Raw genomic sequence first — 13,323 nt, forward strand, 5'->3', positions numbered from 1 at the left:
GTCGGACATGACTGAATAACTGAACATATATTTTGAGGCAAAAAATGAGAAAACTAAAGTCTAAGTATTGAATTTTTCATTAAACTTATTCAGTTCAAAATTACTAACTTTTTTCCAAGATTATATTTTCTGCAGTATTAAAATATCCTTTTATGCAACAATGGTAATTTTTTTCAGTGACCTTATTGACAAAATTTTTAAACTGATCCCTCACTTTATTTTATTTTTTATGAATATACTTTTGGAACCTGGTCAGCTCAGAGATTCTTCTGAACGTCTTAACCAATCATGTTACTTTCTTGCTTAAAACCCTTCAGGGTGGACTGGTATGGTCTACAGCAATATAATCCCACTGGGGTTTTAAATCCATATGTACATTATGTTCTTTCTATACTAAATAAAATATCTTAGGTTTTTTCCCCTAAATTTTTCAAATGTATGAAGATGCTTTTATGATGATAATCAGTTTAAAAAGTTTGACTTTTCATTAGCCTTTGTCATTTTGTATTTTTAAAAATCATATAATTCCTGTCAAGTGTGAAAGTCTTTGAAATACTATTAAAAGCCTCATCAGTAAATTTAAAACTATAAGGGGAAAAATGGATTTGACAATATAATTAAAATTTTCATATAGTAAAAACTATAAATCACATTTAAAGATAGAAACATATGTAAAACATTCAGCATGCTGTATTTGAAAAACTGAAGTATATTATCCTTATTATAAACAGATTTTATAACTCATTTTGCAAGAGGGAAATCAGTAAGGAATATGGAATAGAAATTCCCAGAAGAAATATAATATTCCAATTAATATGAAAAAAGTTTAACTTTACCAAGAATAAACATATCCGCTTAAAACAAGATGATATTTTTTTCCTTGCACTTAATAGAATTAATATATAAATAACTTGTTTGGGAAGGGTTTGGAGAAACAGACATTATTCTAACTGCTCATGGAACTGGCTATTATTAGTATGTTTTTTTGAGGACAATTTGGCTATTTATATTCAAAAGCCTTACATTTAAAAAGTCCCTTTTTACTTAGCAATACATTTTCCTGCAAATGTATTTAGAAAAATAACTAGGAATGTGGTTAATGTTTGACTGTTAGGATGTTCATCATAGTGTTTTGAATAGTAAATTGGCAGCAATCTAAATATCCAGCAATTTGCAAGTTAATTTAAAAAAGAGAAAAGATTATGATTCATTCATAGTGAATGCTATTCAGCCATTAAAAATTATTTTGTCAATAATGACATGTAAAATATTTATAAAATAATATTAAGCATGAGATACATGAATTAAGCTAAATATCAATTTCAGTGGTTATTTTTGGTAGTGGATTTTTTCCATTTAAAAAATACTTTCAATGGATATGTGTTTATAATTAAGAAATAGTTATTGGGAATCACTATAGAATGATTCCATGATTTATCCTCTACTTGTCTCTAGTTTTCCACACACAGCACATCTAACTGCTGTTGCCTCACAGTACAACATCCCTGTACATACCTTTATACCTTTGCTTACCCCTTGCCCTTAGGGAGTTCCTGCTCATTTTTTAAAAAAAGAAGTTCAAATGACACCACCATGAAACATTTCCTAACTGTCCTCTTTTCTTTGCTTACTCAACATATTTATTTTGTATAGCTATATATTTATAATACCTCCTCCACTAGGCAGTGAAGTGTTCATTCATTTAATAAATATTTGTGAATTTGTGAGTAGGACTGTGTGTGTTGGGTACTACAAGATCTAACCGTGAGTTATGCACACAGGTTTTGCCTGCCTTCAAGGAGTTTATAGCCTTTTAAAGTTATTCCCTTACACTGTAATATTAAGTATTGTGATAGAAGTATAGAGTGCTTTGGGAAATTAGATGATCAGTAAATCTGGCCCAGACTGGATATAGAGAGAAGTCTTCCTAGAAGGGCTAATTGTTGAGTGTTAAAAAGGAAATAAGTGTTATCCAGGTCAAGAGATCGGTAGAATGTGGTTTCAGGTAGCAGAAACAGCCTGTACAAAAGCCTGAAATTTTTTAAATTGTTGTTTCAGGAAGGCCATTATGGTGCTTGTGGATATTGATTTCTGATAGAAAATAATTCTATATAATTTTATATTGGAGGAATTCTTTTCTTTGAGAGAAGGTAGTTACATACAATAGTATATGTTAGAGAAAGCATCCTAATATTGAATTAAGCAGAAATTAAAATGTGATAGGTTATAATTTTTAAATATTTGTAAATATATTCCCACTGAGAAATTAGTGTAAAATAATTAAAATCTGAATTATAGAGTATTTTAATTGTGTTTTTGTTTTTACTGAAGTATAATTGATTTACAGTATTTTCTGGGGTACAGCAAATGATTCAGTTATATATATTCTTTTCATATTCTCCATAATGGTTTATTACAACATATTTAATATAGTTCCCTGTGCTATACAGTAGGATCTTGTTGTTTATCTGTGTTATAAATAATAGTTTGTATCTGCTAATCCCAAACTCCTAATTTATCCACCCCACTTTCCCCTTTTGTAACCATAAGTTTGTTTTCTTGGGCTGTGAGTCTGTTTCTGTTTTGTGAATAAGTTTATTTGTATATCATCTTTTAGATTCCCCATTTGAGTGATATCATATGTTATCTTCATCTAGTATGATAATCTCTAAGTCCATCCATGTTTGCAAATGGTGTTATTTCATTCTTTTTTATGGCTGAGTAGTATTCCTCTATATATGTATATATTATCACATCCTCTTTATTCATTCATCTGTCCATGGACATCTAGGTTGCTTCTGTGTCTTGGCTATTGTAATAATGCTGCTATGAACATTGGGGTACATATAATTTTTTGAATTAGATTTTTTCTGGTATATGCCCAGGAATGGGATTGCTGGATCATATGGCAATTCTGTTTTTAGTTTTTTAAGGAACCTCCATACTGTTTTCCATAGTGCTTATACCAGTTTACATTCCCACCAAGAATGTAGACGGATTCCCTTTTCTTTACATATTCTCCAGCATTAATTATTTGTACACTTTTTAATGATGGCCATTCTGACTGGTGTAAGGGGATACCACATTGTAGTTTTGAATTGCATTTCTCTGTTAATTAGCATTGTTGAACATCTTTTCATGTGCCTATTGGCTATCTAGATGTTTTCTTCGGAGAAATGTCTGTATAGGTCTTCTGCCCATTTTTTTTATTGGGTTTTTTATTATTAAGTTGTACAAGCTTTTGTAAATTTTGGAAATTAAGCCCTTGGAGGTCACATTTGCAAATACTTTCTCCCAGTCCGTAGGTTGTCTTTTTGTTTGGTTTATGGTTTTCTTTGCTATGCAAAAGCTTATAAGTTTGCATAAGTGCCATTTATCTATTTTGTCTTTCATTTCTTTTGCCTTGGAAAACTGTTAATTATTTTGTAATCTTGACTGATCCTAATAAAATGTCGCTAAGTGAGATTATTTGGGGAATGCATTTGAAATAATGGGCTTCCCTGATGGCTCAGATGGTAAAGAATCTGCTTGCAGTGCAGGAGACCTGGGTTTGATCCCTGGGTTGGGAAGATACCCTGGAGAAGGGAATGGCTACCCACTCCAGTTTAATAGATTAAAAATGATGGCATGTTTTCCCTCTTTTTTGGTGAACGAAAGATTTTAAAAATTCTGTAGTGCTTTACAATTTTAATGGCTTCCCTGGTGGCTCAGCTGGTAAAGAATCCGCCTGCAATGTGGGAGACCTGGGTTCGGTCTCTGGGTTGGGAAGATCCCTGGAGAAGGGAACAGGTACCCACTCCAGTGTTCTGGCCTGGAGAATCCCATGGCCTGTATAGTCCATGGGGTCACAAAGAGTCAGACTCGACTGAGCAACTTTCACTTTTACTTTACAATTTTAAAAAGTTTCACATAGATGATTTCATATAATCCCGTAATAAACCCTCCCCTTTCCCCTTCCTATCCCTCTTCTGCCCCTCCTTGCTTCCTTCTTCGCAGTGCTGGTAACCACTAGTTTATTCTCTGTATCTGTTCATCTGCTGCTTCTTTGTTTTATTCACTACTTTGTTGTATTTTTTAGATTCCACTTACAAATGATATCATATAGTATTTGTCTTTCTCTGTCTGACTTATTTCCCTTAGCATAATGCCCTCCAAGTCCATCCATTTTGCTGTAGGCAAAATTTCATTCCTTTTTATGTCTGAGTAGTATTCCATATATATACACCACATCTTTATCCATTCATCTGTTGATAGACACATGGGTTATTTTCATATCACAGCAGTTGTAAATAATGCTGCTGTGGACATTGGAGTGCATATATATTTTTGAATTTTTTTTTCAGATATATGTCCAAGAGTAGAATTTCTGGGTCACATAGGTCTAATTTAGTTTTTTGAGAAACCTCTGTTTTCCACAGTGCCTGTATCCATACATTCCCATGAGCAGTGTATGAGGGTTCCTTTTTCTCCACATATATACCAACATTTGATATCTCTGTTCTTTTTGATGAGAGCCATTCTGACAGGTATGAGGTGATACCTCATGGTGATTTTTAAATTTATGTTTCTCTGATTATTATTGATATTGAGCATCTTTTCATGTGCCTGTTGGCCATCTGCGTTTCAGCTTTGGAAAAACGTCTGTTTCCTCTGCCCATATTTTAACTGGGTTGTTTGTTTTTTTGATGTTGAGTTGTGTAGGCTGTTTATATATTTTGGATATTAACCCTTTAACAGTCATATCATTTGCAGTAACTTCTCCCATTCAGTAGGTTGTCTTTTCAAACTATTTTGTCAGTAATTTCCTTTACTGTACAAAAGTCTTTAAGTTAAAAAAATTTTTTTATTAATATATTAATGTGGTTCACAAATTATACATAGCCATAAAATTATTTTGAAATATATATAATCACTAAGGAACATCTTCCAACCCTAAGTCCTTTTTTTCATTTAAAAAACAATTTTTATTTTATATTAGACTATAGTTGATTTACAATATTGTATTAGTTTCAGGTGTACAGCAGAGTAGTTTCGGTTTTTATATATACATAGTTAAGTGTATGTATGTATGTGTGTATATATATGTATGTGTGTGTGTGTGTATATGTATGTATGTATATATAGGTCCTTGTTGATTATCTGTTATATGTAGAAGTGTGTATATGTTAATCCCAAACTCCTACCCTCTTTCCCCTTTGGTAACCATAAGCTTGTTTTCTAAGGCTATGAGTCTATTTCTGTTTTGTAAATAAGTTCCTTTATATCATTTTTCTAAAATTCCACACATATAAGTGACATTATATGGTATTTGTCTTTTTCTGACTGATTTATTTCACTTAGTATGATAATCTCTAGGGCTTCTCAGGTGGCACAGTGGTAAAGAATCTGCCTGCCATTGCGGGAGATGCAAGATACACAGGTTCAATCCTTGGGTCAGGAAGATCCCCTGGAGTAGGAAATGGCAACCCACTCCAGTATTCTTGCCTAGAAAATTCCATGTATAGAGGAGCCTGGTGGGCTACAATCCATGGGATTGCAAAGAGTCGGATACAACTGAGCACACATGCACGATACTGTCTAGGACCATTCATGTTGCTTCAAGTGGTATTATTTCATTCTTTTTTTTTTTCTATTTATGTTTCTTAATATTTGTATTATTTCTATGCATCTATTTTTAATACTGAATTCTAGAGTATTTCATTCTTTTTTATAGCTGAGTAAGATTCCATTGTATATATATACCACGTCTTTTTTTTTTAATTTGAAGTATAATTGATTTATACAATGTTGTACTAATTTCTGCTGTATGGGTGACTCAGTTATATACATATATACATTCTTTTTTTATGTTCTTTTCCATTATGTTTTATCCCACCAGATTAGATATAGTTCCTTGTGATATACAAGGTATACAGGTAGGACCTTGTTGTTTATCCATTCTAAATATATTGGTTTGCATCCACTAACCCCAAACTCCCAGTCCATCGTTCTTCTGCCCAACACCCCCAGCCCTTGGCAATCACAAGTCTTGGCAATCACTCTGTGTCTGTGAGTCTGTTTCTATTCTGTAGATAGGTTCATTTATGCCATATTTTAGATTCCACATGTAAGTGATATCATGTGTTATTTCTCTTTTTGACACTTCACTTAGTGAAATAACGTCTGGTTGCTTTCATGGTGCCTGCTAATGGCATCATTTCTTTTCTTTTTATGGCTGAGTAGTATTCCATTATATTAGATTGGCCAAATGAACTTTTTGGCCAACCCTGTATGTATATATATATATATATATATATATTCTTTATCCATTCATCAGTCACTGGACATTTAGGTTGCTTCCATGTCTTAGCTGTTGTAAATAGTGCTACAGTGAACATTGGGGTGCATGTCCCAAATATTTTCAAAGTATGGTTTTTTCCTAGATATATGCCTAGGGATGGGACTGCTGGATCATATAGCAGTTATGTTTTTAGACTTTTAAGGAACCTCCATAATGTACCCCATAGTGACTGTACCAGTTTACATTCACAGCAATAGTGTAGGAGGGTTCCCTTTTTCCCACACCCACTCTAGCATTTATTGTTTGTAGACTTTTAGTTGACGGCCATTCTGATTGGTACCTCATTGTAGCTTTGATTTGCATTTCTCTAATAATTAGCAGTGTCCAGCATGTCACACAGAGTTGGACACAACTGAAGCAACTTAGCAGCAGCAGCAGCATGTTTTTCAAAATATTAGCATCTTTTCTTGTGCTTTCTGGCCATTGGTATGCCCTCTTTGGAGAAATGTCTAGATTTTCTGCTCATTTTTTGGATTGGGTTGTTGTTTTGATTTTGAGCTGTGTGAGCTGTTCGTATATTTTGGGGATTAATCCCTTGTTGGTCAAATCATTGGCAAATATTTTCTCTGATTTTGTGGGTTGTCTTTTCATTTGGTTTATGGTCGCCTTTGTTGTGCAAAAGCTTTTAAGTTTACTTAGATCCTATTTATTTTTGTTTCCTTTGCTTTAGGAGACAGATCAGAAAAAAAAATGCTGTGTTTTATTTCAAACAGTGTTCTGCCTTATGTTTTCCTCTAGGAGTTATATAGTATCTGGTCTTAGATTTAGGTCATTAATCCATTTTGAATTTATTTTTGTATATGGTGTTAGAGAAATGTTCAAATTTCATTCTCTTACATGTCTAGTTTTCCAGCACTACTTATTGAAGAAACTGTCTTTCCTCCATTGTGTATTCTTGCCTCTTTCTCATAGATTAATTGACCATAGGTATGTGGGTTTATTTCTGGGCTCTCCATCCTGTTCCATTGGTCTGTGTGTGTTTTTGTGCCAGTACTATAGTGCTCTGATTATCATAGCTTGGTAGTATAGTCTGAGGGCTGCCTTGGTGGCTCAGATGGTGAAGAATCTGCCTGCAATGCAGGCGACCTAAGTTCAATCCCTGGGTTGGGAAGATCCCCTGGAGGAGGGCATAGCAACCCACTGGTATTCTTGCATTGAGAATCCCCATGGACAGAGGAGCCTGGCAAGCTACAGTCCATGAGGTCGCAAAGAATCAGACACGAGGAGTGACTAAGCACAGCACAGTATAGTCAGAAAGCATGATTCTTCCACCTCTGTGCTTTGCTATTTGGAGTCTTTGTGTTTCCATACAAATTTTAAAATTATTTGTTCTAATTCTGTGAAAAATGCCATTGGTATCTTGATACGGGTTGCATTGAATCTGTAGACTGCCTTGGGCAGTATGGTCATTTTAACAATAATAGTAGGTCTTCTATCCCAAGGACACATATCTTTCTATGTCGTCTTCTCATTTTCGGTTTCTTGCATCAGTGTATTATAGTTTTCTAAGTATAGGTCTTTTATCTCCTTAGGTAGGTTTATTCCTACGTATTTTATGCTCTTTGACATGATGGTAAATGGAATTGTTTCCTTAATTTCTCTTTCTGATAGTTCATTGTTAGCATATAGAACTGCAACAGATTTCTGTATATTTTGTATCCTGCAACTTTACCAAATTTGCTGATGTGCTCTAATAGTTTTCTGTGGTATCTTTAGGATTTTCTGTTATGTAGTATCATGTCATCTGCAAGCAGTGAGTTTTACTTTTTCCTTTCTTATTTGGAGTCCTTTTATTTCTTTTTCATCTCTAATTGCCGTGGATAGGACTTCAGAATGGACATCCTTGTTTTGTTTCTGGTCTTAACGCATTATTGACTGGGGGATTTTTGCAGAAACTAATGCCTGTGGCTGGCAATTTGTTATGTAAATGAATATTGAAATGTCTCTGATAAATAATTTTGGGATAACAGAAGACATATTGATACGTCTCTGATCAATAATGTGGTAAAAGGAAATGCCCTCAGCTTTTCACCATTGAGTATGATGTTGTGGCTTTGTCATATATTGCCTTATATTAAGCCAGATTCCCTCTATACCTGCTTTCTGGAGAGTTTTTAATCATAAATGGATGCTGAACTTTATCAAAAGATTTGTGTGCATATGTTGAGATGATCATATGGTGTTTATTCTTCAATTTCTTAAGGTGGTTTATCATACTCATTGATTTGTGGATATTGAAAAATCTTTGCATCCCTGGGATAAAATCTGACTTGATCATGTTGTATGATCCTCTTCATATTGTTGGATTTAGTTTGCTAATATTTTGTTGAGGCTTTTTGCATCTGTGTTTATCAGTGATACTGGCCTGTAATTACTATGTGCATGTGATATCTTTGACTGGTTTTGGTATCAGGGAACTCATAGAATGAGTTGGAGAGTGTTCCTTCCTCTGCAATTTTTTAGAATAGTTTGAGAAGGATAGATTTTAACTCTTCCCTAAATGTTTGGTAGAATTCACCTGGGAAGCCATTTGGTCCTGGACTTCGGTTTATGGGGAGTTTTTATTTTTATTTTTAAGTTTTAAAATATTTATTAATTTATTTACTTGGCTGTGCCATGTGGCTTTCAGGATCTTAGTTCCCCATCCAGGGATGGAACCTGGCCCTCAGCAGTGAAAGCAGAGTTCTAACTACTGGGTCATTAGGGAATTCCCTGTGAGGACTTTTTAAATTACTGATTGAATTTTATTACTGATAATTGATCTGTTGGTATTTTCTATTTCTTCCTGGTTTAATCTTGGTTCAAGACTGTACCTTTTAAAGAATTTTTCCATTTCTTCTTCGTTGTCCTAGAAGTGAGTTATTTGGGGAATGCCTTTGAATTAATTGGGCTTTCCTGGTGGCTCAATTGGTAAAGAATCTGCCTGCAATGCAGGAGACCCAGATTAGATCCCTGGGTCAGGAAGATCCCCTGGAGAAGGGAATGACAACTCTCTCCAGTATTCTTGCCTGGAGAATTTCATGGACAGAGGACCCTGTGGGCTATAGTCCATGGGGTCACAAAGAGTAGGACACAACTGAGTGACTAAACACTTTCACTTTCACTTTGAATTGATTTTGTATATGTAAATATATTTTAAAGAGAAATGTACACTAAATAGAAAGCGATGTTATTTGTAACAAAGTAAATATTTGTCATAATTTTGAACACTTTATGCTTAACATGTTTCACCTGCAATTAAGTATTCACAATCTCCTTGTCTCCTATTGTCTCTTACCATTTGTGTTTCCTATATAGATTCTAAAATTCATTTTCTCTAGCATTGTTCTCTAAACACCCACCTCTATTCCTGGTTTTCAATAAAATAATTTAACACAAGTAGATAAAATTACAACATGGTCCTCATTAACTCCTTGTATCCTCTGGTTATGTAAAGTATACTTACTACTGTTATATATTAGAATCACTGGGTTTGTACAGTAAGTTTGTAGTCCTTTTTTGGTTTGTTTTCTTGATTAGGTAACAGCAGTTTTCTTTAATAAGAGATTAAATAAACCAGTTTTTCTTTTCTGCTTTGTAGATTTCTTGATAACCGGTTGTTTGCCACCTGTTCTGATGACACTACAATAGCCCTATGGGATCTGAGAAAACTGAACACGAAAGTATGCACTTTACATGGTCACACTAGCTGGGTGAAGAACATCGAATATGATACTAATACAAGACTCTTAGTAACGTCAGGATTTGATGGAAATGTCATTATTTGGGACACCAACAGGTTTGTGAACAGGAGACTATGTTAGGATTATGAACAACAAAAAAATGATTTTAAAATGGTAAAAAAAAACTCGGTGTTCTGTCTTAGCTCTCATGTTTCTTTAGAAGAAAGAAACTGGCTTTGGGAAAAACAGTCAGAACGTGATTCTATCTTTAGTTCCTTGCAGTTAGTCATATATCGTGACTAAAAAACTTGGAGAAAATTATATAGAAAAAAGACCAAGTACCAAATACTTAACCAAAACCAAGTTAATGATGAAAACTGGTTTATAAGATGTTTCCTGAATTTAAGGAAAAATATTTTGTTATTTCCTTTGTGGAACTGAAATGTTTTCCTTTGATCCTTCAATTCTAAATCTATTTTGTAAATTTTGAAGTTTGTTTTCATGCATTAAAAGAGTAGTTTCTCAGAGTGGTACTGATGTTAGGGGAATGTTTAGACATAATGTGTGGTGCAGTTTTAGTTGTCACTACAGGAGAAGAGAAGAGGATTTCCATTCACATTTAGTCAGCAGAGATCAGAGTTTGTAAACATCCTGTGGTGCGTGGGGTAGTTTTCACAGTGGGCTAGTCATCCCATCTAAGTTGTCACTAAAACACTTCAATAGAATATCTCCTGATAGAGAACTGAAAGAGTTGAAGTTTCGGAAATAATTATAAGTTTCTGAAATATTCTTTTTAGAGCTCATATGTAAAACTAGGGGAATATTCTTAAAGATTTCTAGTTATGCATAGTGTTTGAGCCAAGCATAGAGCTACTGATTATCTTTAAGACAAGCATCCTGTTTAAACTTAGAACTAATTATTTTTTAATTTAGAAGATTTTAATGTTATTAATAACCTTGACTTAGTTGGCAGATGTAGAATTCTGCTGCCAAATAGTGAATACATCCTCTGAAGCAGAGTTTGAACATGTACAAAAATTGAGTGTGTTCTGGACTACAAAGTACGTCTCAACCAGTAACAAAGAATTGTTATCACACAAATCTTTTCTCTGATCTCAGTATAGTTTAAATAACTACAGGTAAATTAAAATTCCAAGGTTTGGAGACTTATAAACTTACGTCCTAAATAATTGATGGGTCAAAGAAAAAAATCATAGTGAAGTCAAAAGATAGACTAAAAATTAATGAACTAAGCATCTTACTCAAAAAAGATAATAAATCTGATGAAAGTAGATATATAGAAATGATTAAGATAAAAGCAGAAATTAATGAAACAAAATGAAAGTACAATAAAGATTTTTTTAAAAGCTTGTTCTCTGGTAAGATACATTAAGGAAAAAAGAGAGATGACACAATCTTAACAATGAGAGACAATAAAAAATACAATATAAAGTAAAATAATAAGGTCACTTTTATGCCAATATATTTGAAAACTTGGATGAAACTGACAGATTACCCCAAAAAATACACCTTTGCAAAAGTGATCAAGAAAGAAATAGAAAAAAATAGACATTACCAGGACAGATATTTAACCATTATGCACTGGTTCAGCTGAAAAGGTTGTTAAAAGGTTGAATTTCTTCCAAACTAACTAATAGATAGTTACTGTCATGAATCATCCTCAGGTGTCATATCCTAGCACCTCTGGGTACCCACAAACCTCTCTAGAGATACCTCCCTCAAGATCTCTCTTTATGATCCAGTAGCTGAAGTCACTCTTACATAGTAAACTAATTACAGGATTCAGTTCCAGCACTGAAACTCTGAAACTCAGGATCCAATTCCAGCATCAACTCTGGCTAGTTTTCATGTAGGGCTGGTTATTTAAATATTCTGAGCATCACCTCTGCTTTAACCATTAGAGAAATGAAAGAAAAAAAGTCAATTAAAACATAGCTACTAATTAAACAGCAGCATGTCAGTTTTACAGGTGACTTCTACCAAATATTACAAGAAACAAACATTCCAATTTTATTAAACTGTCCAGATTGCAGAAAAATGGAATTCTCCTTACCTTAGGTATGAAGCTGGTATGACCTTGATACTTGAATTCAGAATGAAAGTTCAGTCTGTAATATGAATGTAGATGTGAATATTCTAAAAAAAAAAAAAAATGATTCTGTAACAAATTAATCAAAATAATCATGACCACTTTGGGTTTATTCTAGAAATGAAAAGATTTATCAGTAGAAATTCTGTTAGTATAATTTATCCCATTAACAAATTAAATAGATAAATCCTTATGACTGTATCAGCTGAAGAATAAAATTCAACAATCATTCATAATTAAAAGAGACATCATTACCAACCTTACAGAAATTAAAAGGATTAAAAAGGAATACGTGCTTACTCACTCAGTTGTATCCTACTCTTTGTGACCCTTTGGATTGTAGCCCACCAGGCTCTTCTGTCCATGGGATTTTCCCAGCAAGAATACTAGAGTGCATTGCCATTTCCTCCTCCAGGGGATCTTCCCAACCCAGGGACTGAACCCATGACTCCTGTGTGTCCTGCACTGTAGGTGGATTCTTCACCCACTTAGCCATCAGGGAAGCCCCACAAAAGAACACAATGAACAACTTTATGGCAACAAATTAGATAACTTTGATAAACAAATACCTGCAGAATCACAAATTATTTAACTCAAGAGCAAACAAAATCTCTAGACCTATTGACCTATATAGCAAGTAAAGAAATTGTATTGGCAATTTAAAAATCTTCCCACAATGAAAAGCCCAGACTTGTAAGTCTTCACTCATGAAGTTTGGTGAATTTTACCAGACATTTACAGAATAAATGATATCAATCTTTCACAGTCTTACAGAAAATAGAGAGGAAGGGAGAGCACTTACCAACTCATTTTATGAGGCTAGTATTACTCTGATACAAACCCAGACAAACACCGTAAGAATAGAAAACTACAGACCCAATATCCTTCTCCTGATAGTTTGATAAAAATTCTCAACAAAATATTAGCAAATCTAACCTAGCAACATATATAAGGGATTATATGTCACAACCAGTGGAATTTATTCCAGGATATAGATAGGGTTGGTTAAACATCTAAAAATCAATTTGTGTAATATATTAATAAAGGTCAAAGTCCATATATATGATCATCCAAAGGCAGAAAAAACACAAGACAAAATCCAATACCCATCTGTGATAAAACTAGGAGTAAGAAGGAACTTTTTCAACTTGATAAAGGACAGCTATAAAAAGCCTATAGCTCAAATCATACTCGGTGTTGAAAGACTAAAA

General features: G+C 33.7%; 1 protein-coding gene and 1 long non-coding RNA gene across 5 annotated transcripts in view; one reads left to right on the forward strand and one right to left on the reverse strand.

Moving 5' to 3' along the window:
• The window catches only part of DCAF10 (DDB1 and CUL4 associated factor 10), a 56,193-nt gene that overhangs the window by 25,725 nt on the left and 17,145 nt on the right, over positions 1–13,323 (forward strand). For 3 of the 4 annotated variants that reach the window (XR_015169907.1, XM_086415941.1, XM_086415943.1), the window contains one exon: positions 9,921–10,118. The exons of the other annotated variant lie outside the window; for it this stretch is intronic. Coding sequence is in view for 2 of the 3 variants with exons in the window: in XM_086415941.1 (XP_086272067.1) it covers positions 9,921–10,118 (198 nt within the window). In the remaining variant the exon portion in view is untranslated. The remainder of the gene's footprint in view (positions 1–9,920; positions 10,119–13,323) is intronic. 4 annotated transcript variants of the gene reach the window in all.
• LOC147367191 (uncharacterized) overlaps positions 1–13,323 on the reverse strand; it is a 28,468-nt gene that overhangs the window by 8,163 nt on the left and 6,982 nt on the right. Inside the window, exon 2 of the long non-coding RNA XR_015169920.1 lies at positions 12,077–12,159. This is a non-coding gene — a long non-coding RNA (uncharacterized LOC147367191). The remainder of the gene's footprint in view (positions 1–12,076; positions 12,160–13,323) is intronic.

The sequence above is a fragment of the Bos grunniens genome, chromosome 8 (assembly GCF_055505025.1).
Source record: "Bos grunniens cultivar Pamir isolate PY7600 chromosome 8, Bosgru_T2T1.0, whole genome shotgun sequence".
Classification (NCBI taxonomy): domain Eukaryota; kingdom Metazoa; phylum Chordata; class Mammalia; order Artiodactyla; family Bovidae; genus Bos; species Bos grunniens.